Source organism: Lates calcarifer, linkage group LG2 (genome assembly GCF_001640805.2).
Source record: "Lates calcarifer isolate ASB-BC8 linkage group LG2, TLL_Latcal_v3, whole genome shotgun sequence".
Taxonomy (NCBI): domain Eukaryota; kingdom Metazoa; phylum Chordata; class Actinopteri; family Centropomidae; genus Lates; species Lates calcarifer.
In genome coordinates this window covers 21,125,194-21,151,849 of record NC_066834.1, presented here as the reverse complement: position 1 = coordinate 21,151,849, position 26,656 = coordinate 21,125,194, and the positions used below count along the sequence as shown (strand labels likewise).

Below are 26,656 nucleotides of genomic sequence, written 5' to 3'. Positions count from 1 at the left end.
GTATTCAGCTCTCCTTAAAATTGGAAGAATGGATTAAAATAAAACATTACATTTTAATTTAACCTAATATAACTTGAGACTAATTATTTCATTCTTATTTAAACTTCATTTCTTTGATCTTGGTATATCTTTTATAAACTCAGATTTTGTCACCAACATAATAATATTGCTTCATTATAGCTGGAAATGATCCGAGATGGATCATAGACTCTGGGGGACCTGAGAATATTTTTTATCTTTAGATCGATAAACTTGAGTTTTAAATTGCTTTGCCTTCCATAATACTAATTCACTGCAGTTTATTCCTGGTGTACAAGAAGTCGGACCAGGTGAGGCGTGCTTTGTGTGATATTTTAGTCTGCCTGGGATGAATGCAGACGTCCCCTTCTCTCTAAACTATTCTCCTTTCAGAGCCGGCAGCCCCTTGCTGAGTTGGTCGCAATCATTGTTTCTCTGCAGCATTAACCACATTCCAGAGAGGCGCAGCGCATCCTGTCTTCATCCCCGCATTCCTTTTACGCAAACGAGTCCCCTGTGTAAAACGGTATTTTTTTTAGATTTTCGTACGCTTGGTGTGCTCGGACTTATACACAACGGATATTTACGGCGTACGCGATTATCCAGCCTACTTTAATCTCTGGCATAGTGGCTGTAAGAGAAATCTAGAGGAAAAACCAACAAGGGGAAATTCCTCCGCGCAGCGCGCCATTGACTGTAAAGACCTTTCAACTTAACAAAAACTGAAGTTGACAAACGTATCCCTGTCGGCTGAAACTGTGAGAAAGAGTTTGTTTTTTCGGCGAAGGGGGCTAAGCAGAAGAAGACGATGCGGCACACGGTGGAGGTTTCTGAGTACGTTGGTGGTTTTCTGTAAATGAGCGACGGCTGTACCGCGGCGTTTTGTTTTGATTTCCATGTGAAATGCAATTAGTGCTCCGCGGTGCTCGCTAGTTTGGCTCGCGGAGCGGAGCACACTCTGAACTTGTTTCTCGCCTCGGGAGCACAACATGGATCATTATCAAGAAGATTTGGGACTCCGGGCCAGTAAATTGATGGAGGACCTTTCCTTGTATGATGCCTATAAAGACGGGATGTACAATTCGAGGAGAGACTTGGTGATTAACCCCGATTTAGACTTTTCGGCTCCGGCAGTAGCAGAGCATAAAAGTAAGCCAATGAATGGTACCTCTGTGCTTCACCAGCAGCATCACACAGTGGAGAATTTCACGTCTGGAAATAAAGTGTACAACGCGGCTCCGGTGCGCCCTGTGAACTGCAACCGGACCGTTCCTGTGGATTTTTGTGCCCCTCAAAGAGACGCGGTTTATAGTGAGGAGGGCTGCTGCACCAAATCCGAGGTGGCTTTGCCGTGCTACACGGGCGCTTCGGAGAGGCACAGGAGGTACTCTCTGGAGGTGCAGGGCCACAGGTACAGCACCGGCTCCGCCTTCGACGGCGTGCCTCTCAACAAACCGGTGGCTCTCCCCGGCAACAGGTGCAACAGTGTCTGCATTACCAGCAGCCACGACGGGAGATACAACGCCACCAGTCCTCGGTCCAGCCTGGCATCCTCTCTGTCTTCTCAGGAGCAGAGCAAGCATGCCAGCCCGAGGTCGAGCATCAGCAGCCCGCGTACGAGTTTAGTGGTACCGGGTCAGGACAGGTACACGAGCCCCAGGTCTAGTTTGGTTCACTGCGAGGGCAGCAGTGTCCTCAGTCCCAGATCCAGCTATGCAAGCACCGCCAGCGACACGAGTAAACACTCCAGCCCCCGGGCCAGCCTCAACAGCTGTGACTGCTGCAGCAAGCCGAGCAGCAACCGAACCAGCGGCATCAGCATGGGCTACGACCAGAGGCACACCAGCCCCAGGTCGAGCACGGCGAGCCAGTACTCCTTCACCACCAGCCCGAGGTCCAGTTACTCCGACTCGCGGTACGGGCCCGTGGTCAACCATGATCTGGAGGGGGCGATTTTACACGCAGCACCGCTGGCGAGTCCTCGCTCGAGCATCTGCAGCCAGGACGGGAGCGCGAGACCGGGGACCACCGCGAACTGCGTGGTCAGTCCCCGGTCCAGCATCTCCAGTCACAGCTCCAGAAGTTCTCGCAGCTCCAGGGGGTCTATGAGCACCTACCCCGATCTGCAGCTGCCTTCACCCAGGTCGTCGATGCTGGGGAGCGGTTTACACGAGGACACGCTGCTACAGGAGTTTGGAGACTCCAACGGGATCCAGAATCGCATCCATCTCCAGGGGCTCTCGGCGGTGCCCGAGCCTCAGCAGCAGTTCGGCTCAGACGGGAGGAAGTGCGGAGATGACCGCGGGGTCGCCGTCCTCCTTTGGTTACGGCATATCCTCAAAAACAGCTTCCTCGGGCCAGAGGTTCAAGCTACCTTACCAGGTGACCCCCAGCCGGGAGAGTGGGCCAAGCCAGGCGGAGAGACGGCTAGAGGCGCTCACCTTGGAGCTGGAGAAGGAGTTAGAGATGCACATGAAAAAGGAATACTTTGGTAGGTAATATTAATTGCAGGTTTGTTTTCAAATACTCCTGGGAATCTTTTTTAAACTCGCTGTTAGGCATGCCTGGAAATACTCAGAATATGCAAACAACAACCAAAGATTCACTGAAAACTTTTCCCCAGTTAATTGTACACATCGACCACCATAGGTCTGGCATCAACTAACAGGTGATTTAGTAGTCGTTTGATTGAGATTCTGACCTGCATTTCTCATAAACTGTGGGAACTCAGGCTGCGGTCAGTCAAACCGACATGTTTTCATCTCACACCATCAGTTCCTGTGTAAGTCACTGATGCCCTGGCCCTGACTCCCTCCCCTACACTGCCCTTGGCCACTTGAGCCCTCACAGGTATCTGGGAGATCCCTGCAGCATCTCTTTCACAAGAAAACAAAACACTTGTGTTGAGAGTTTTGGTCGTTAACAAAAGGAGCAAGTTTTAAGTCCAGAATAATGGTCCTCAATGAAGTTTACAGCTGAAAAAGAGCAGTGTTTCCCTTTCCTGTCTCATTCCCCCTGAAAAGAATTCTCTATAGCGTCAAGTGAACAAACATGTAGTAGTATTAGTAGGGTAAAATGTCATGCATAAGATTACAACACACACAACTCAGTAGGACGGCTACTGAAATTGCAATTCAAAGAAATTGTTAAAAAAAAAAAGTGTCTGCTGGTGTGCAGGAAGGGTTTATTTATAGTTTTGTCGTCTCTGCAAAGCCTGTTTGCAACAAGCGAATGCTACATCACCACTAACAGGTCCCTCTGTGGCAGATAAGAGTGGCTTTGCAGGGCAATACTAATTTCTCTCTTGGCAGAGCTAAAATTTGCACAATGCTGCACCTCACTGAATGGAACCTTCTGTTCTGCCAGAGCAGACACCCAGAGCAGTGTGGTCTGGATCTGTTGGAAATGCAGTTATCTTCTGGAGCATGGAGTAGAGATTGTGGTCAAGTGCAATTTGAGAGTTACAACAGAGATGTGAATCAGACACTGGAGGCCACACAAACTGAAAAATGTTGGCCTTCACACTGTCTGAAAGGCATTTGGAATGAAAATATTTGTTGGGTTCCTCTTTTCATTTAGGGCATTTTAAAGATTTCCTCTTTCAAGAGTTGAACATTGCGGCGTGTTTTTGTGATTAGGGGGTGATTATGGAGTTTGAGACCAAATGTGTTTGCCTCACCAGCGGTAACACAGCCACAGAAAAGCTGCTGAGGAAGTTGCTGTCTACCTTTTGAATTAGCAGCCAGACAAATGGCTGAAGCCAGAGAACAGTGGCTTGTTTTATAGCCAGTGCACTTGCTCAGAGTGAGGCTGAGACAGCTGTTGATTTGTTCCAGAGAAGCAGGTGAGAGAGAGAGAGAACGAGGATGGAAGACAGGAGGGAGAGATGAAGAAGACAGCGAGGGGGGAGGAGGGGGGTGTGTGATGGTGGAGAAAGAAGCAAGAGGGTGGAAATAGAGATGGAGAGAGAAAGGAAAGGGAGGGAGAGAGAAGAATGCAGTCAGACGCTCCTCACACCGAGCCCAATAGAGACAGCTCTGTTTCCGTAGCGACAGTGGAGAAATTGATCGCCGGAGCTTTTTCTTGGGATTGCAGAGGGGTGGGGTTGGAGGGGGGGCGCAGCCCTGCCTGCCAGCCAGCCAGCCAGCGTCCCACACTGCTGCCCGGCTCAGCTCTGCTCTCCTCTGCTCCGCCGGTTGGCCCTTGTGTGGCCTCTGTTTGTTGTGGTGGCGAAGGAGCTGTGAATCAACAGCTGGCCCGATACAGGCCTGCAATTGAAGCAGCAGAGTGAGGCCCACCCCACCCCTTTACTTCCCCTCCTCTCCACCTCCTCCCCCTCCACCACCACCCCGCCCTGACTCCCCCCACGAAGCCCTTCATTAACCAGCCAGTGGGGAGTCGGGCAACACCAGACACTTGGCACACGATCTTGGCTGGCGGGCCAGACATAGTTGGTGGGGGTCAAGTCTGATCACCTGCCCAGAATTATAATGGCAGTAGTCATGCACATGCCTGACACACACACATGCTGTCTTGTGGACAACAGCACACTGGCCTGCTCTGTGTGTTGTACCGCAGCTTCCTTTTGACTCTGTATATACTGTGCATGCACAAGCTGCAGCTGACATGAGATTAGATGTATTACTTTTTTAGGTCTCACTTTAAGTTTTAAGCGTACATCAGTACACTCTCACAAGTGAGGACTTCTCTCCTGAAATTTGTATTTCCTGGCTTTGATGCTGGTCAGGCTATCTGTTATTTATCATTTTTTCCTGGAAGAACACATGGGCCTGCAGTGACTGAATCACTCCTATAAGACGTGCACAGATTTTAAAGCATTTGGTGACGTTTTGATCGACAATCTAGCAATCTGCAGCTCATCTCTATAAATAAATTTAACCTTGCGTTTGTTTGGTTGACAACTCTCATGTAAACTCCTCGTATCTTCTGAGGTTGGTGTGATATTGTGCTGTGAGGAGTCAAAGTCACACCAAGCGGTCGTTAAAGTTTCATGAATCAGGCTGTGCAAACCTTCTTACAACTCACAGCACGTTCTGTGTTTTTTTTTCAGTGATGGTACAGACATGATGTCAAGTATGTTTAAAAAACACTCACTCAAATTCAAATGAATGAGTGTGCTTAATCCCATAATGTCACCATTACATCAGAAAGATCAGAGCGATTTTCTTTTACTTGAACCTCCACATTAGATTAGCATAATAACAGCCTATATTGAGCAACTGCTGCTTAATAACAGTTTCATTTCCAGAGGTGCAAGAATGTATGTGAATCAAGTGATGCTGCTTTATTTTTAAAACAGGGAACGCCAAAGACCCTGTCCTTGCCACATGGACATGTTATGAAATGGACACACGAGAGATTCAGCATCCTGTTTGAAATGAATAACAAGAGTGCTTCAGAGATTTCCTTGCTGTCCTGTAAAATGATAACCACATCCTCACTCACAAGACCCTTTGGGACATTTAGCATGTGTGGAAATCATAACAAATCACATTCCGACTCCTGTGACTGATGTTTGTCCCTATTTACAGTCATTTTCAGCGGTTTTCTCATGACAAAGAAAGTTTCCATGTTGATAAATTAAACCAAGGCAGCACATGGTGTATAGTTTTTAAAGAACTGCAGTATAGCTGCAGCCAGAGGGAATAAAGTAACGAAGGTAAATCGATATAGCTGTATAAATAAATCATACTTTGTCAGTTTAGCCGTTGGGTAGAGAGTCAGAGCCGGAGATTCATGTTAGTAATGGCGTGGCCATAATTAATTCTTTTGAAAAGAAATAAAAATAAGACCCAAGAAAGGAGGGAGAGGTATTTTTTTTAAAACAATACCACTTGAAACCAGTCATTAAACAGCAGCTCTTGTTATCATGAAGCTGGATAATGAGACTTTGAAGGGTAAAAACACAGAGACCTCCTGGCTCTGAGTACACACCTGTCTCATCTCTCGCTTTCACATTAAAACATCTAGGTTGATTAACTGTAATAGATAGACCACTGTCATATTTTTGTCATTATGCTTGTCTATTAGTTGTCGACTGTGAAGCGCAGAGAATGAGTGACTGTGCTAATTGGTATTTAGACAGATGTGTAGTGAGTCAGGTGGCATCAGGTGGCACAATAACAGTACTTCCAATAGAGAAATCATCACACGATGAACATACTGTAACAGTGGCCAATATTAACATCACTCACTGCAAACTGAATTAGGCTTTGTCAAAAAAAATATAGGGTTTGTGTTTTTAGGACAAATTACTTCATTTCATACTGATGGAAAGTACAAGACTGTACTCCACCCATCTATAGTTAGCAGTAATCTGTGGAGTGTTACAACATCAAAAGAAGCTTGTTCTTGTCTATTTCTATTTTAGTCATTGCAAATAACCAGAAAGGGAAGTACGCTGTCTTGATGCAGTGACAGAAAGGGAACAACACCTCGTATGAACATGGAGGAAGATGCTTAGGGGCCTGTATCATAAAGTGAATTCAGTCCAGCTCACTTTTGGTCATCTGGCTTCTCTCAACTTAAACACTGGTTCTGGTTTAACCGTTAAATATGAAGCTATTTGTGTGGCTGAAGTGAGAGAGGAAAACTGCTTACTTTAGAATTCACTTCATTAACACTTGATGAATTTTGTCACAAAGGCAGCTTGTATAATTTTACTGCGAGCAAATGTTAACTGTGTGGATATTTTTCTAATAAGAAGGCTACAAGAGGGCGTTTTAATTTAGTCATTTTCTCATTTAGTCTATGAAAAGGTTAGGTTACCTATGCTGTAGCAGATACTGTCAGGAGTCTCATCAGGAATGAAAATATTTTGAAAGAATTAGTATGCAACAGTAAATGATTCAGTCATTACTGACAGCTGTGGTCAACCGGCTTCCTGCTGTCTGTCAGAGGCTCTGTTTGAACGCCAGATTGGTTGGCACAGACAAGAACCTTTGTTTTTTTTTTTTCCCCACTGTGTTTATTATCGTAGACTTTTATTTTGGCACAATTGTTTAACCTGTTACGACGATTTAACTTTTACTCCTTCGTTCTTATCGGCCATTTGGTTCTTTTATCTTTGTTACGTGCGTGAGTGCAGTCACAAGTTCAGGTTACGCCAGGAAATGCCAATATTTGACTTTGATTCCGCTGAATTAATTTGTACAAACACCTCTGGTCTAAAGGGAAGACACATAACCTTTGGATGGTTTTCTTGTGCCCGTGTCCTTCATCTGTTGTTGTTGTTTTTAAACAATGTCACAGACTGCACCGGAGGTGTTATGAGAGGGAAATTACTGTCTCAGATAGCCAGGGAATTCCACGATTGCGTCACAGAGTGTGTATCCTTGCTCTGAGTCTATCCTGAAATGTGCGTGTGCGTGTGTGTGTATTTTAAAGATAAGTAGATGAAATAATCTGTCTGTGGGAGCAGGACGGGGGTTGTTGGTGCGCAGCTCTCCCATGTTGGGATCTTGTGAGATCTTGTGTCCTGTAGGCACTGTGACCCTGGACTCACCCCACCCAGGCTTTAACCCTGCACTCCCTGAGGAATGTGACCCCGGTGGAGGTCGTCTTGTGCGTGAGAGTTTGGAGATTGTTAGTCTGCCGCTTCCACATACTTTTTAGCCACAGTTTTTTCTCCACCCAATCTTGTTTCTTAAATAAAGGTCACAGCACTTTGTGTAGCTGGATAGTTCTAGTTCAGGCTTACATGAAGCTGGGTGGGGCACCCCATGCATCACTCATCCACCATACAGCATTTTGGGACTGAAGGTTACTCTAATGATAAAAGTGCAACATTTACCTTCTGTCAAGGTTTTCCTTAGCAAGACAGGTAAACCCCAGAAACACCAATGAAACTGTCCCCTGACCCCCTGTTCTGCATGTTCCACTGTGCACTGTTTGTTTGGGTGCAGGCACCATACGGCCCTAACAAACTACTATATCAATACTGTTAGGGCTCGGTTAGCATTGAGGACACCAAGGTCATGCAATCAGTATTGTTTCTGAGATTTGGGTACGACATGAGGAAGACATGAAAATCCCCCGTAAAATTTCCTCTACTAGCTCTCCACAGTAATCAACAGAGTCCAGCAAGAACTGTACTGGCAAAGCTGCAACTGTGATTAGTTATTTTACATGAAAGGTTTCTTTATTTTTTGTCTTTGTCCTCCTCTCAGTGGTTTGAAGCCGACGTGGCTCAGTTGGAAATCTCGGTGCCAATCGCAGTTTTTGCTTGTGTCGCCAGCACTTTGAGTCAAATCTGATCAAACAACACAGACACAGTTATTTACATAGTTGGTTTAATGTTGCAGAGAAATACTTTAATACTTTAAAAGGGGTCTTTAAGGCTGATTAAGACAGATTTTTTCAGAGAACAATTTACAGACTAGTTGAGGATGGCGATACATTGAAGGAAGTTGGGAATCATGACCTCAGTATTCCTAAAATCATGGTAAAGGCCCCAAAAGTAGTAGAAGAGGTGAGGAAAATGGCACCATCCTCACTTGCAAAACGCTCTCAAAACAGACTGGTTGTACAAGTTGAGTGTTCATGTATATGCAGTGTGAATGTTTTATACCAGAGTTCAGTCAAAACTTACTAACTGCAAAGACCAACATGCCCTTTGAAGTCATGTCAGGTGGTTCCTGTACCAAAGAAAGACACAGAAAGTTTTTTGAACACAGGCCATGTTTCTGGCCTGCCCTTCCTGACAGTCCCCTCACACCCTCCTGCATTTCCTGTCAGCATATTTTAATCTAATAATCATCTTCACTGAAGTAGTCTGCCTTCAAACGGTATGATGTAATGCAAGGAAATGACAGAAGTCTAAGACAGGTCCTCTGCAGCTGGAATAGAAATCACTTTTAAGAAATATTTCTTGTGAATTAATAATCACAAACTGAAATTTGGAATGCAGTCGCACATCTTTAGTCTTCAGATAAAGGAACAATCGTGCATCTGTAATAGTCGGCTTCATGTTTTATGGTTGGGGACGGTTTGGTTTCAGAGCTCGACTTGCTTTGACATCCCTGAATTTCATTGTGCTGTTGGCTTTCAAAGGAAATCAAAAGACCCAGAGAGAACAATGAATGAAATCTGCCTCTGGAACTACAGTAGTGATGATATTTGTAGCAGGTTAGTCATTTTCACATTCAATTTTGGGTGTTGCATAATTAAAGGAATGCACACAGAGCTTGGCAGGGTTGAGGTTTTTTTTTTTTTTTTGATCAGCTTTCCAGCAAAGCTCCAACAAAGCTTGCAGCATGTCCAGCAATTGTTTGATTCTTATGGTGCACACAAGGACTGTAGCTAACAGTATTTCCACTGAATGGTACAAGCTAGTTAAACAATCTTTCTCTTTCAAACAGATTATTTATAACATTGGGCATAAATCAGTGTTCACTCTATGATTTGGTTCAGAGTCAAAGAATCAAGTTATTCTAACCTCACAAAGACCAAGTGCTTTAAATGATGATTCCCAGAAGGTTTTCTGTCATAGGATTGCTCTTATTTTATTGTTATATTTGCTCAGCAAACACAACATCGACTAACTGACCTTATGTCTAACAGGTATCTGTGTCAAATGTGGGAAGGGTGTGTATGGAGCCAGCCAAGCGTGCCAGGCCATGGGGAACCTGTATCACACAAACTGCTTCACCTGCTGCTCCTGTGGTAAGTAAGACATTAAGTTAGATGGAATAATAGTAAACACTGTTTCACCATCCAGTCTGTGAATGTGGGCAGTATCCCACCTGTATTCAACTGGCATTAATACAGCAGCTATGTGCGTTGACACTTTAGTTGCTTTGTAGCATCAGCGCTTCATCACTATATGATTATATACTTGCAGCTTGCTTGGCAGTCTGCTCTCTATATTTAGAGACCAGGCTGGTATGCCAGAGCTACAGTGTTAATTGCTTGTCAAAAAATCTGAACAGTTAACTGCCTGCTAATAAATTACCCATTTAAATCACAGCTGTTGTACTATATTTGATCTCTGCAATTTCTTTAAATGTTGAATAGCGAGTTACACAAATCAAATCGTTATTAGCCCACATCAGAGGTTTTCAAGTTTAAGTTATGCTGATTCTGAACATGTGTGTATCACATCTGTGTTCACTGTCAGGACTCAGAGGAGGACTGTGATTTTTAGGGCAAATTGTAGTAGTGGTTTTGTGCATCACTGCTTCACCTGCAGCTGCATCTTCTTACCATGTTACCAGGCCAAGCCATAACTAACTTGTTGCTTATCAGACACATGCATGCAGCTGTCTTGTTTTATCTCTGATAGTGCTTGAAAGTTTCGGTAGTGGTTCCTATCAACAATTGACATTTTTCGTAATGAGTGAGGAAATATGTTCACTGAAGACTGCTTTACCTATACAACTCATCCACGTGTATCACCCTGTTTGTATCCATCCTCTGTTGCTATTTTTCTTTCCCAGAGAATAATATCCCCATTCTTCAAATCATCTGCATAGCTTTGATTGGTCACTGAGCACAGTTTCTGCTTCAGTTTGTGTCCGGGGTTCCCACCTTCTCTGTCTGCGGATCTCTGCATTTTTTTTTTTCCATATATGCCCGATCTAGACTTCAGTTGCTGCTGTCTCTGCTGAAATATCATCATTAGTGTCACCGGCTTGTTGTTTGAGGTGGTGTTATAGTCAGGTTCAAAACATCTGCTGCTTTGAAAAAAACAAACAAACAAACAAAAAAACCCTCAGGCAGAGAAGTCTGTTCAGTAGAATAACAGGGCAGCTCAGTTCTCTCTATGGCAGGAACAAGCTAATAATGCCACAAAGAAATGAAATGCTGACATTATTTGGTCTTTAAGACTGTAATTAAATCTGCTCTTCAGCTCAAAGTACAGTATAGATTTTGTGGTCGTGTGCGTGTGTGTGTACTTGTACCTCTGTCCTTGTGAGGACCAGCTTGAGTTGTTGTGAGTGCATTGGGGAAAGTGAAGACATTTTGGCCAGTCCTCACAACTTCAAAGGCCTGTTTGTGGGTTCAGGTTAGAATTAGGTTTAGGTTAGGGTTAGACATTTAGTTGTGATGGTTGACGTTAGGGTCAGGGGCTAGGAAATGCATTATGTCAATGAGTGTCTTCAGAAAGATAGACATACAAGTGTGTGTGTGCGTGTGTGTGTGTGTGTGTGTTTTGGATGTCCCTGTCACCCGACTCCAGCCCTCCTCTCCTGTTTCCCGGGGAAACAAGAGGAAGATGTTGGGAGAGAGCTTTTTAGCTAGGTTGCCTCCATTCATATGTGTACTATACATGGATACTGATCCTCCACCCCACCCACCCCTGGCTCTGGAAGAACTGCCTATAATTTACATGTAACCAAAGCCACATACTTTCCGATTTATTGTGTGTCTGAAGAAAGAGGGGCCAGATGCTGAGTGTCCAGTTGCTGAAGTTGTTGGGGTTTGCTGTGGAAAAGTAGCCTTTGCCCTGGTTGAGGGTGTAACTGGTTGTTTCAATAGGCCTAATTATGTTTTTAGGGTTTATTTGGAAGTCAGCTTTTGGTGCTGAAACAAAGCAAACACAGCTTCTCATAATCAGATCTGTACGATAACTAGATTATTTCCTCTGAAGACTAAAAATACTCTTAAAGAATGACTGGTTTACTTTCTGGGGTTGGGGTAATTACCTCATAAAATAGCTATGTAGGACTTTATCGCTGTTAGACAAAAACCACAGACAGCTCCTAGGAGAATTATTGCTGCGTATATTGGAGAAATCATGTGTACAATTAGTTAACAAGTCATTTTCTGTGCTCAGAGTAAACCGTTGTTGATAGTTACACAGACCATCTCGCCTCTCGAGATGGTTTATTGGTAACGTAAACTCTGTGATGTATCATTTGACCTCATGTGAATGGAAATGTTTGCTTTTAAGCAGAGTTTTGAAAGCCTCTGAGAAGTTTAGTTTCAAAGTGCCTGCACTTGTCATAACACCAGTGATTTATCAGGAGCTACGTTCGGTCTATGTACGTCCCTGTTTGTTATTTATTTATTTATTTTTTTTGTTCCTCCATGTGCCCCTGAGAAGGGTCCTCCTGAAGTCTGGAGCTCCAGAGTGAGGCCGAGTTTGCTGAGACATTGCTCGCTGGTAGCCTTGGGCTTTGTTTAACCATGCATAATTGAGCCCTCCTCTTGGCTTACTCCCATGGTTGCACCCTTTTTTCATGAAATGGCCAAGAATGCAAACTACCCCCCTCCACTTCAGCTGGCCTTCCCTGGAGGACCTCAATCAGACAGTCACAAAGTGTACCAGACCTGCTTATCAGAGGGGGCAGGCCTGGCATGGGCTCACATTAAACAGCACATGCACGGAGGAGTGCATGCACACATGTGCAGACACGCGTTGACACAAACGGACACAGCCTTTGGATTGAAGGCTGGATTTTGTCCTTGAAGAATTGTCTTAAATATTTCAATTTCTGGGTTGCAGACAAATTGTGTGGTGGTATAAAAGTTAAATAAGCGCAGAGCAGTGCTTCCTCCTCCTACAGCTACTACTGAAGTGCCATGAAACAAAGCGTTCGTGTCCATCCGCAGCTGAAATTATAACAGGAGTTGCACTTTCCCCAGTTTGCCAGTGAATATATTTTCCCACATAAACGCATGTTAACTGGAGTGAATATATATTTCCGTGTGACTGTGAGTGTTGTTGAAAATAAGCATGCCTTCCCTGGATAAAATAAAAAAAATAAATAAACACTCCGCTTCAGGCTGGATGAGCAGACTGTCAACCGCAAGGCTGATGACTCATTTCTCTGTTACAGTAATCCAAGCGGCCTCTGAAAGCACTGGCAGCAGAAGAGAGCTCAGGGGCTTGAATTTCTCAAATCATTCACCACCACCAGTTGCACCTGCCAGGCAGTGGAAATGAGAAAGCTGGAAAATAGGGAACGTTCAGTTCTTTGTGTTATGTTCCTGGAGTCATACATTATGTTTACACACACATCATAACAGCAGTGTTATTAGAAATAATTGGATCATGACAAAAATAAGGCAGTACTTTGACTGTGGACGCTGTCATATAAACCACATTAAGTTCATCTTCGAAATCAAAACTAAATTTATATAAGATATACCAGTCTATATATAGACTGAATGTCGTTATAAAAATCAGCATCTTGATAGATACTGCCAAGTGTCCTCATTAGCAGGTGGTCAGTGAGTCGACAGCTAACAAGCCTGTAGCGGTATTGTATTTTTAACACCCTCGATTTAACCTTTCTGATTTGCTGGGGCTTGTATAGTTGAGTTCCTCCTCTTCTTGTAATGAGTAACAGAAAGACTGGCTGCTGTGGGACATGTTGCAACTAGAATCCATATCATAAAATTGCTCTTAATTTGAGGAGCAGCTATTGTTTTCACTATTGATTAATGACTGGATTATTGATTGTGTTGATTCTATAGTCAGTAAAATAAAATTTAAAAAAAACAAAAAAAACATGACAAATACTTGTAACAAGAGGCCAAAGTAATGAGATATCTGTTGTAACCAGTGATGTGTGTACCAGAGCCAATCACAGTGCCTCGGGTCTCCATTTGTTGGCCTGGAAAAGTTGCAGCTCTGCTTTTGTGCAGGCACATGGCACAGGGCACTGCAGACAAGGGGGCCATATATGTGTTGTGATACACAACTGTAGCTGTTGTGTGTGTGCACCTTCCATCATGCCTCACTATTAGTTTGCTCTTTGGAAATGTTATTCAGCACTTTCAGCCGCATTACTGAAGGCAAAGGCAGTGGCGTCTGAAACAAGGCAGACTCAGACTATAGGACTTTTAGAATCTTGTCTGACTTTGAAACGCATCAAATACATTAGAAGTAATTTCACAGCTCATCTGCTCTCACATCCCAAACACACTCTGCAACAAGATGAGAAAATAACAGTGCATCATAGACCAGAGGATATTATTAACATTACATTTCCAGTGGGAACAACAAAGAGCGAGAGCTTTATCTCTCTCATGCACACACACACACCATCATCCCTTTTTTTCTACAACCTTTCTTTTTCTGCACAGTTGGAAGACGTGTCAGCCTCTGCCATTCTTGCCAAATTTCAACCTACCTTTTCCTTACAGCTGTGCTTTAAACCCAAAGGCTGCACCAGCTTTGTGGTTGCTCCTTTAAAAGTCCTCCCTCTCCCCCCCTTTGTAGATCTGTCACATTGCCCACTGTGGTCACACCTCAGTCCCCAGGTTTGGAAATACCAAAACTTGCCCCCAGTATTTTCTGAAATCAGCTTGGAAGATGAAAATCTTACCTGCAAACCTCATCATATAGTCTGTGCTGAATGCTGGCATAGAGAGAGGATCCAGTGCACACCTCCAAATTGGGGGTAAATTTGCCTTAATGTTGTATAATCCGAGCATGACATAAGACAGTGTGGGAATGTGTTTTGGTTTCAGTATTACCTTGGCTTGCTCAAGGGGTGTGACACTCATTACTGATCAAAACAGAGTGATATGTAACTAATCCTGCTGCTGAACTGCATCATTCATGGTGGATAATATGCTTACTGCTGCCTGTGCTCTACCTTCCACGGCTGGGTTTTCACCAAAAATACTCTCGAGACTGCAGGCCTGCTCAGGCTCGCTGTGGCATGGTTAAAAAAAAAAATCAGTTTGAAGCTCCTTTGTGAGCAAATCACCACATTTATCTATCCAGGCCAGAGCTCTGGTTTCTCTGCCAGACAGAGAACAGAGAGACTGAATGATGCCTCCCACCAACGAGAAAAAGGAGCAGTACCTCTCTTCAGACTGGTTTATTGTCAGTGACAATACATTGAAGTAGTGGAAGTGGTAAAATCCAAATAACAAATACATCCTGTTGTTTCGTCTGTTAGTGTGGGTGTCAGTGTTTTAGAAAAAGATGTAAAAACACTTCCTCTCAAACATTCAAGTGGAAATAGGAAATGGCTTCAGAGAGATGAGACCTGATGTTGACTTGCAGTGAACTCTGTCAGTGTGAATTCAGGCAAGTCCAGGCTGTGATTGGACGCTCAGAACGCCATTACTCATTCTGACTAATCAACCTGATTGCACAGCCACAGGCGGATACGTGATTGCTTGTGGGCCACCACCTACTGGAAGCCACTTGTTTGGTCAGTCGGGCAGTGCCAAAGATTTCATTTCATTTGAGGATGTGCAGTCTCCTATGTTTAGCTACAAATTCAGTGAACCTGCCTGAGATTACAGTCGTAATCCAGAGAGTTAAGAAAACTGCCAAATAATTTCTCATCAAGATGAGAACTAACTTCAAGAGGAACCATTATCACATGTTGAAACACATCAACGGGCATATGACCAATAGGAAGTTGACGAATACTTGTGCTTGGAATGTGACCTGATATGACCCACTTTTGTAGCAGTGTTTGCACTGGTGATTTAGATCTTTGGAAGGTAAAACATAATGCTTCCAGTCAAAAACTATATACATATCAGTGTTTGAAATGTGTCAGGGGTCGAGTATTTTACTCTCCATGATCCACCTCCTCAAATATTTTCACATATTTGCTTGATAAGACCTTGTCTGAAAACAGTAGGCTGGCAGAGACTGTGCTTGGTCCGACCCTCAGATTAGTTTTGTCACACCTGTTTGGGCGCCTTGATCATTCTCATTGGTTCAGTAAGTTTGGTGACCTCACGTATTTCCAACTTAGCTCCACCCAACTTGAACCTGAGTCTAATTAGCCAGAATAGGTGAAAGCAGCTGTACAGGTGTGCAGGGCTATAACGGGACCATCACATTGCTTTAGTCCAACAAAACTGTCCTGCACCCAAGAAGGATATGATGTCGCAGGTTCAACATAGGTACGTCAATCATAACACACCACAAGAAGACTCCCCCCTTTTCAAACACAACACGCTTCAAGATTACACAGTCTCTGTCAAAATTAAACAAAGTTCAAATCAGTTCTTAAATTTGTCATTCACGTGGGCTTCAGTTGATGTAAGTGAGACATGGACTGAGTATTTGCTGAGACAAGTGCGTCTGTGACCGCACATTTACTCAGCATAGAAGAAGAGCTTTGCACTGATTGGCTAAAACTGTGTTTAATGCCCCTTTTTTATAATGCCTTTTAACATCTTTCTCCACACAGCCTTTGATAGCTACCAGTGAATGTTGCTGGTTTATTCAGGGAAACACACACGTTTCAGTTTGTTATGTGTGAACAGGCTCGATGCAACCGTACAGCTGTACCAGAGGAAAATTTAGCTGAATAATACCTTTGCCATGGTGACACATCAGTCCTCTTTTACATTCATTTCCATGGCAACACCATCATTCAAAATGAGTGCATTAGCAGGAGGAGCTCTAATTCCTAAATGACCAAAAATTGCAAGCAACCAGCATTAAGGAGTGCAGAGGTCAGGCTCTCAAAGCCTCAGCAGTAACACTGTGAGCATTCAGAGTGAAAGGCAAAAATCAGTCGTCATTGTTTATCGTTATTAACAAGATTGAAGCAGTTACCACGCTGACTAATGTTAGCTGTTTTTGAATTGTTCTGTTTTTCCAGCTTCCAGGCTCAATCAGTCAGTCTTTGATCATATATATTTGACATACTGAATATTCACACTGAAAGAGTTTCATTTTCTGTTTTTCTTACCAGACATAATAAAAAATAAAGGTCTATTTTGGGAGTGATAAAAAGGATTGTGCATTTAATTATGTATCACATCCAATTACATTTAGCATTAAGGAGGCTTTAAATCTTAAATTAAGCTGTCTAATACCTGCAGAGGGATTGCATATTATAAATGGAGCTGCTGTTTCGATCACTTGCAGTGCTGTGAGGAGGTTCGGCCTCTCTGCAGCGCTGTCTGGTGACAAAAGGCCAGAGGAGAGAGGGGCAGGCATGGAGCCCTCCCCCTCCTTTTCACCGCGAGGGAAGCGGGCAGAGAGCGGGTGTTGGAGAGGTGCGGGGGGTTGAATGGGACCAGCTAGTGACCTCAGGCAGAAAGAATGTCCCCGTTTGCTCAGTCGGCCCGCTCCCCTAGCAGCGCTCCACACAGTCATCAGCGCTGAGGCCTTTGTGTTCACCTTCCAGACCCCAATCTCCAGAGCAGAGGCCACAGACGAGCACACAGCAACACCTCGCAAGCCCCTGCTGCTGCACTGTTCACTATAATCTCACTGTTACTGCAAGTTTAGCCTCTCTAAAGTCCTGGTTTTGAAGACACTGTCTCCTAAGAGTTGCTTCACGTGGACTTCTTCCTCAGTCCTGCTTTTCTCTTTGCTCCACGCTACCAAAATGCTAATTGCTGCTCAGTCTCAAAGTCTTAAAAGTCTCACCTATTGTGTGGACAGCATTCCTCGGCCGCTCCAGCCATTTATGTGGGTGTTAATGTATTGCCATCTCCTAGCATTGTGACACTGTGTTTGTGTGTGAAATACAGCAATTGCATAAATTTTCGTGTTAAAAAGAGAGGATGTTGTGGTGGGGGGACACGTCTTTCCCATGCTGGGACACACATAAAATCATTGGTGGCTCGGGACGACAATTAAATCTGACTAATCCAGCAGATTTATGAGATCCGTGTGCTTCGTCTGCCAGCCTTGGGTGAAGTCATCACGCTGCCAGAGAGACACCGCCGCTCTTAAATGAATTTGAATGGACGAGCTGTGAGGGATGCGTGGCAGGGGGCTGCAGAAGCCAGCCCACAGCAGAATTTCCTTGTTAGATTGGACTTAGGCTTGGATTCTGATGAATGAAGGCTCACTCAGAGGATCTCAGCCTTCAGACTCAGTGCTAGATGCTCAGTGTGCTGAAAGTAGGACCACGGACATGTTTCACTGGATGTGTTCGTGCGTTGTAGGACTCCAGCTATTGATAATTTCGATTGTGTTTAGTCTTTACATAAATTTTAAAAAAAACGACAAAAGACCACTGAAGTGAAGTCTAAAAGTTGCTTCATCAGTCTAACCTTCAGCCAAGAAAATCTTCATTTAATAATGATGCGGAAAAATGAGTAAAGCCAATATTAGCAGCAAAAGTCCGGTCTGGTATCTTGATACATGACCAAAATTTTTAGTGAATAATCAAATTGATACATTTCATTATGCTAATCATCTCAGCGCTGCCTGTGCATGTGTCAAAGTTGGGGACATCCTCCCTCCAGTCTGCTATTGTCGGTCTGTCTGTGAGCGGTGCACAATGGCAGGACAGGGAGAGAGGAGAGGTTCTCGGGGGGTGGGGGGGTTTGGAAAGCAGCCTGCTGTATTGATTGTGTATGGGTCGTGAATGGATTCCTGTTGGGATCAATGGTCGAAGTAATTAAACGGGGGCTCAGACAGAAAGTTGCCTACGGTTGGCCAGCCATCTGCTCTGAGCTGGTGTGTTGCTGTAGCTGTAGAGGGATTAAAGAAGAGGAGTACAGTATGATTTATTCCGACGTACAGTGTCAGAAGTGAAGAGAAGTTGTGTTAAATTGTTATTCAGTGTGCTATGTCTGTCATAATCTTATATAAAATTCACAGTTTGTTTTTTCCAGCACATTAAGGGCAGAAAACTGACATGCTTTTAGAGCAATACTAGCTCAGCTATTGTTCCTGTCTGCACAACAAGACAAAGATCATTGGAGTGTTTAAAAGTAGTAGAATCATCATTTCAATGCATTTGTGTTTTATTACACAGCATATAGCTATAAAGATATATAAACATGCATCAAGCATTAGGAGACAGATTGTACGCTGATTGTCATTTGCAATACACTGTTTGGAAACATAAACATTGTGCACATTCTCTGATTGTTGAATGTGTCATTCCCAAACTATGGGCTCCAGCGACTTCATATTGTATTTCCATAAAGCTGGAGGACTCACATGAGTTGACGGGTCAAAAGAGGCTGAGATATCCTGACTTTTACCCTCTAGTACGGGTCAGTGTGCAAAACTGCGCTTCCCTCCTGTGATGTAAAATGGTCCCATAATTTGTTCAGACAACTCCTCTCTAGGGAAATGTATGTTAAATTCCTCAACCCCAGTTTGTAAAGCAGACTCTCTTTGAAAAATGTCAAGTCTCCCAGAAAACAAGAAAAGAATTGACTTGTACGTCTCTTGGTCATTGTAGTGATACAGCTGCTCAGTGAACTGCTGTGGCTGGTGAGCTAACTGCTAACTCACTAGCTAGTCGGTCACAATAGCTCCTGGAGCTTCTCTCTGTTTTCTCTCTGCTGTTCTGTTTACTCCATGTGGCACTTTGTTCAACACTGTATACCATTTTGTTTAATAAAAAGAAAGATATAATAATAAAGTTAACAAGCTTGCTGACAGTCACTTATCCAGTTACTAATGTGACAGTAACTTTATTGAATTTAATCAAAAGATGCATTTGTAACACTGACTCCTGTCTCATGACTGTCAATTTGGCCATAAGACTTTTGTGGCACAGTTTTTTATTTCAACAGAGGACGTTGCAACATAGCTACTCAAGCCGCAAGAACTTCTTCTATTTTGAACTGTCCAGCTTTCCGTCACCTCAAAGGTCAGCACTGTCATTATGGCTTGTTACTGGTCAACCTTGCAGGAAGTTCACAGACGTTGAACACAATGGGAAAATTCTGTGCTGCCCCAAGAGCAAATCCACTAATCATAATGATTCCATTAGAGTGAACTGAATTTGCCACTAAATTTTGCCATTTCAAATGCTGATGTATCTAGGCTTTTAGTGAGTTTGAGCCCTGATGTTGGATGATGACTGCATTCCCAGTACACTGGTCTATAACAGGGTTGTGTGTAGGCCAGTAAAGTCCCTTCTCACTTCTTTATGGACTTTATTCCATAAAGAAGGGTCAAATTATAAAAAACAACTCCAGACCATTGACTAAACTCTTGAATTTCATACTTGAGTGTGTCGATTTCATTTGTTGTCTTTTCTTTCAGGGAGGAGGCTGCGAGGGAAAGCGTTCTACAACGTCAACGGGAAGGTGTATTGTGAGGAGGATTTCCTGGTAAGTCACCTGTGTGTTTGTGATTATTGATTCTGCTGCGCGATGAGAAGATTAGCTGATAGCACAGTATCATTGTCACATGGTGTGGTGAATGGAGGAGCGGGTGGAGCAGAGAACGAGGGATTAGGATCTCCAACTGCATTCTGCAACCCTCCGGAGGAAACAGACATCGTAGCTGCAATTAGGAGTTTAGCACCACCCCACCAATTCACACTAATTTCCCCCAAATTTCCCCAAGGAGCTCAATTACCTCACATGCTGCTCCCCAGCACTTACAATTAAGGGTGGGAGGAGATGTGTAGGACAGCTGTAACTCTCAGGCCCCTGGTCCATCTGCTTCAGGTTAACAGGGCAGACACTGGGCCTGCTCTCACGGTGCCTTCACTTACTGTCAGAAATATTGTAATACTGTTTAATGTAGATGAACACAACAAGATGCTAATTGTGCAAATGAAAGAATAACATTTCAATCACATTTTGTATACTGCAGCCGTATGTGATGCTGCTACTGAGATCAAGAACATTTGATTAAAATGTGACAGTTTGATTCTTAATGTGGAGGAAGGAGCTTACAAAAGGTTCCCATAACATAATTGTTGAAAGCAGCTGTACAATTCAAACGACCTCATAACACATGGCCTAATCTGCTGTCAGTACTTCCTGATTTTAGACAGCTTCCCCTTAGAGTTTAAACCCACTGATCTGTTGGGAAATACAGAAAATTCCTGTTTTGCTGTTTGCAGTCAGTGCCCCTCAGTGATAAACTGATGCAGGAGGTCAGATGACGGGATGAGACTAATCTCCTTCCCCGTACCTCTTACAGCCGAGACTTGACCAGTCTGGCCTGTCACCCCAGGGGTAGGGGGAGGTGGTGGCAGATGGTAGATCTGGAGTGGAGATGTCAGGGGCAGGGGGCAGGCTGCCCATCTCCACCTCCCACCTCCACCTGGTAGCCATGTCTCCTTTACACGCCCCCCTGGAGTCATCAGGTCACGACCTTAAGGGGGTTTTGAGCTGCAGATGGTCACCTTCATTATCTGCCTGCAGTCCGGGTTTAAGGGAAACACGATGGGTGTCTTGTTTCCTGTAACACACAGAAGGCACTTCACACCCAGTTGGTCCAGTGGAGATGCTCTCTGTCCAAACATGAGTGGATGTAACAGAGAAACAGCAGAAGCCTTCTTAAGCAGAGTAAAGATCCAAAAAAATGTTTAAGGTTAGACAGCACAAGTCACAGCTGCCTGATGAACATGTCAGCTGAGAGACCAGGGATTCAGAGAGAGGCCTTGTCATGTTAATTTTAAGAGCACAGCAGCGCCCTCTATAGATGACTATAAGACTTAAACATGCTCATGCATCAAGTGTGTAGCAAGTCATGTTCTAGCTGACGGCACAACCAGCACAAACGTTTCCAAAATTCTCTGCTGAGGATAATAAATCCTGTGTGTTGTCTCGCCCACAGTACTCTGGTTTCCAGCAGACGGCTGAGAAGTGCTTCGTGTGTGGCCACCTCATCATGGAGATGGTAAGAGCTTTATCACATGTATGGCAGAGAGTCCACGTGAGTTATGAGGGGAGGACTGTTTGTACTGTGTCTCGTAGTATACAACTAGACTGGCAACATGAATAATATTTCTAATTTCTCCATCTGCTTGGCGCGTTATTTTGTCATTGTGCAGATACAGCCAAGTTAGTGTATTTCATTTTTGAGTGTTCAGCTGCTCACAGTCTCAGGGTTTTTCTATCCTTGATAACACTTTTGTGAGATAGGAGGCTCCTCCTTGACACATGACACATTACACCACCCTCACTGAGTTTATGCTTTTAATCTAGACGTAAAGAAACCTCCCAGATGGCACTTCATTGTAAGATACCGCATGAACTCAGTGGCCTCACTCCCAATTCTTACTGTTATCTTGTGTGTTTTTCCTTTGTGTGTGGGAGTCTAGATCCTCCAGGCGCTGGGCAAGTCCTACCATCCAGGCTGTTTCCGCTGCGTGGTGTGTAAAGAGGGTCTAGATGGAGTGCCTTTCACCGTGGACGTTGAGAACAACATCTACTGTGTCAAAGACTACCACACGTAAGGAGAACATCCCTCTGCTCGCCACACTGATAAAATGTGATTACTGCGTGACAGAATGCGGCCCGCAATTTGCAAACAAGCCATTTGAAAATTTGGATCATGAAAACAGCACAGACACAAAATGTATAGTGCTCCTGCCACTCTTATTTGTCATTAGTTTGAACTGGTAGTATACTGGCATTTATTTGGAAAAAAATGTGTATTAAGTCCCAAAGAAGAAGTCCGTTGATTTAAATTACACTGAGACTTATATGATGTTTCTTCCATAACAGGGTTTTTGCTCCCAAGTGTGCCTCTTGCAACCAACCTATCCTTCCAGCCCAGGTAAGGAGCACATCTAAATGCATGCAAGTTCCAGTCTATCTCACATATATGTTAAGGTTGTCGTATCCATTTTATTTTTATTTCATCTCTATTTGGTTTTTATTTTTTAACTATTTTATATTTTATCTGTGCTGTCATTTTAAGAGCTGCGTATTGGTTTTTTAAATTGTTTTGATAGTGACAATAAAGATCTATTCTGTTATATTCAAATGGGCCACAGTGTATTGAACTGACCAACCAAATGGCTGGTTAACAGGGATTAAAAAAAACAAAAAAACATAAATTTTAAATAGCAGATGTATATTTTTCAGGCTAGATTAGAACAATTTAAGTAAACATCAGATCAGATATTTGTTTGAGAATGAGCATGCAGTACTTAAATATAATGACCTTTCATGTGAGACAAATGTGTCTCAGGGCTTAGATCTTTTTTCTCTATTGATATGCCATTTAGCAAACAAAGCACTAATATCTCTAATATTAGTCACACTCTATCAAAATAAACTCAACAGCAGCGAGGTTATCATAAGATAAAACTTACAAAGACAGAAACTGAAATAAAGAATGAACTGGAGCTAAAATTATGTCTGAGATCTTATCTCAGTTGATACTGCTCCGGCCAAAACTAAGACATAAACCAAAACAAATCAAGCTAAATGTAGTAAATGTAATAATAGTTTCTTTAATAAAAGTAGAAAAACAAAAACAAAGTAAAACAACCAAACACTAATCCAGACTTTCTCCTTGTGTTTGCCATAAAACCATGTATGCTCAGAGCAGCTCTGTTGTTTTGTATTGCTCTGTACTGAGGGGAGGAGGTTGTGTGTGTTTCCTCAGGAGACATGGCAGCTGCAGGGATCAAACCTCAGACCTGCTGGTTATTGGACCATCACTTTAATGAGACACTAGACTGATGTAATGTGAAGGTCTGACTGTGTGTTTGTCCCACCAGGGCTCTGAGGAAACCATCCGAGTTGTTTCTATGGACAAGGACTACCATGTGGAGTGTTACCACTGTGAGGTGAGATGCTCCTCCTGTCCTCCTGCACTCTGTCCTCACACATGCACACAGTTACACACACACATACACAGAGTCACATATACACAGAGTATGAGTAAGAGCAGTCTACCATTCATGTGATTTGACTAGAGTCAATTTAGCATCACTGCGTATGATTCAACTTTTCAGGCCATCATGAAATGAATGAGACCACACACACATACACACACACACACACACACACACACACACAGATATTTGCACACACAAGCCACACTGTTGAGCTACACACAACTGATGGTGCACACACACATGCACGTTCACATCCACTCAGTCCCTTAAACACGGCGAACCAGGGTAAGAGCTGCAAATCGTGGGATGAGACTAGACTTTGTAACGGCAAGTGTGAATCACTGCTCTTGTGGAATGAATGAGACACACACACAGAAAAAAAAACCACAGACAGATACCAGCCCAAGGTTACAGCACAACACTGTGACTCATCGACAAAGCACATTCCAGCACTGAGTTCTGAACTCAGCTGGGGACTTGTTGCTTAAACCACACTTGTGAAATCCCAGTCATCCTGCCACTCAACTCCATCAGATTGTTTGTACTTAAAGTGTGACTGAAAAGTTAAGTGAAGCACATCAACATTTCATGCCCACCCTGCAGTAATTCTGCATTTTTCTCTGAATTGTAAATACTCAATTTAGAGACAGATGATTTCCACTGTACTCATGAGTTGGATCAGACCTTCTAATGTCTCTGAATCGCTAACATTCCACTTCATAGAATGGATCATAGTATTATATAAGCAGTGGCTAATCATTCAGCCGAGCTCTGGAGGACAGAGGAAGGGTAAAGTCCAGGGCTGAATCATCCTGGTGATGGTAAATGCATTACATAAATTCAGCACATATTTACTGTGACACAGGACGCGCCTCCACCATTGGTTTCTTTTTCTTTTTTGAAAAAATGTAACTTTAATGAACGCTGAGCAGAAGACACAGCAGGATTCACATGTGCAATGTGAAAATTCATCTCTAATACATGAGTTCTGAGTCATAATAGCAGCAGAGTGGTCCAGGGCCGGTCAGTTTATGTAATCCCTCCAGCATGTTCAGGGTCCACCCCAGAATCTCACCCCTGTCAGATGTGCACAGAATTCCTCTGCAGGTTCAAAGTTCAGTGTATTCATTCATAAATGCATAGAACTTGTAGTGTTCCCATTCTTATCAAATGTACACAGGCATTTAAAAGAAATACACAAAAAATACACAAGACCACAAGTCAGGAGTGGGGCCTGTCTGGCGCACTAAACTGGCTGCATTCATACATTTATCTCTCTAGATATCTGAACTCTCTCAGGATGAACCTGCGCGCACCCTCTGTGAGGGGAACACAGTGTCAGTCATGGCTTGTATCAGAGCTTCGCCTCTGGGTCCAGCACCCTCCTCTCCACAAAGAGGGTCCAGTTAAACATCCACATGACTGAAGTCGCTGCAGTAATGCATCCATCCATCCATCCTGCCTGACCCTGTTGCCCTTTCATTTGGAGTCTCCCTCCGACTTTTAATGAGATGTCTTACGTATGTTATTGATCGTCTTTGTGGTGCATTCATGTTTCTGCCTTTATGTCACTCTTTCAGGATTGTGGTCTCAAGCTAAACGATGAGGAGGGTCACCGCTGTTATCCACTGGAAGGCCACCTGCTCTGCCACAGCTGCCACATCCATCGGCTCCAGTCGCAGGTCCCTGCCCACCCACCACCCAGCTACCCCCTCCATGTCACTGAGCTGTGAGGGGGACGAGGGTGGACAGCAACCAAGCCCTGCCTCCCAGATGATCTGGGACACCAGCAGCAGTGGGCAAAAAAAAAAAAGGAAAAAAAAAAAAGGGCCTGCACCCCCTCCAGCAGTTCCGGGGAAGCCTCTGTGTGGCCATCTGAGCTTCTGCCCCTGTCCTCAACTGGACAGCCAGACCGTGGACTAACACACACAGTGCAGCTCCCACCACAAGCCCTGCTGTCACATGACAGAGCTGGGAAAAAGGGTCCCCCCTCCTCCTCCATCTGTGAGCCCCCCCCACCCCCCCACCCCCATTCCCCTAGGGTGCCTAACCCTGAAAGCCAACACGCCGGCTCATCCAGAGGCCCCCGGTGACGTCACACCTCCTGACCCCTGCACATTCATCAAAGAGAGGGGTTTTTGGATTGGAAGAGAGGACGCAAACTTGTCTTTCTCCTCGCTTCCCTCTGTTCCTTTCCATGTTTTTCATTCCTGTGCTCTGACCGAAGCGGTTTACCGCAGTGGATTCACCAGGGCTGTCACGTCTGAGAACGCTGCTGATCTCGGCGTCAGGAAGGCCAGGGAACGAGCCACTACATTCCAGTGCTGGCTGGACTGGACGGGCCCCAGGGTGGGCATGCTGTGCCTTCAGAGCAGGCCCTCTCTGTGCAGCTATTAACACTGAAATGGAGTCCTGCTAAAGGCTATGCAAAGGACACCCAGCATCTCGACACAGGGCCATGAGAGAAAAACTGTCAACTCATCGCTCCTCACCCCGCACCACCCCAACATAACAGATGCACCGTAGCACCACGAGCCCAGAGGACCGACAGACATTCCACTTAGAAATCTTAGATGAGACCTCGAGAGATTCACAAGCAGTGTCTTAATTAATGATTATATCATGACAGAAAAAGAAAATTTTAGATGCACATAGATTGTCTTTTATATATGAATATATATTTTGCAGATGTTTTCCACATAAGATCCTAGATGTAGATTCTCTCTCTCTTTTTTTTTTTTTTTTTTTTTTTTGTTGTTGTTGTTGCTGCGCTCGTGATAGATTCAGAGGTAAAACACGCTGTCTGTCACGCAGTCTGAAGCCTCTGAAGACTTTGGGTCTGTTGTATCATTTCTCCTCTAGGACACAGAGCCTCTTCATGTCTGTCAGTGGGTCAGAGACCCACAGGCTTTGTTGGAGCAGCCTTGGCTCAAATAGTATTTGCCTGCAGTTGTTTTATTCCACTTTAAGTACCAAATGACTAGTTCCCAAATCTGGCAACAAATTAGTGTGTTTTACTCAGCATGACCCCTCCCTCTGTTGACTGTAGACAGCTATAACACACACACTGCCACGCTGTCAAACATTTCTGCACAAATCTGCGCTCTTCATCATCATTTTTGTAAAAAAAAAAAACAAAACTTTTTTTTTACTAGTGTTGTAGTTAATTCCCT

General features: G+C 43.9%; 1 protein-coding gene across 1 annotated transcript; it reads left to right on the top strand.

Moving 5' to 3' along the window:
• The first annotated feature begins 155 nt into the window (after nt 1-155).
• On the top strand, nt 156-26,623 carry wtip (WT1 interacting protein). The gene is given in 9 exon segments (XM_018666919.2): nt 156-2,288; nt 2,290-2,509; nt 9,601-9,702; nt 19,937-20,004; nt 21,467-21,529; nt 21,954-22,084; nt 22,360-22,411; nt 23,364-23,432; nt 25,064-26,623. Coding segments are annotated over 9 exon segments (2,139 nt in total). The 5' UTR covers nt 156-1,007; the 3' UTR covers nt 25,217-26,623.
• The last annotated feature ends 33 nt before the right edge of the window (nt 26,624-26,656 follow it).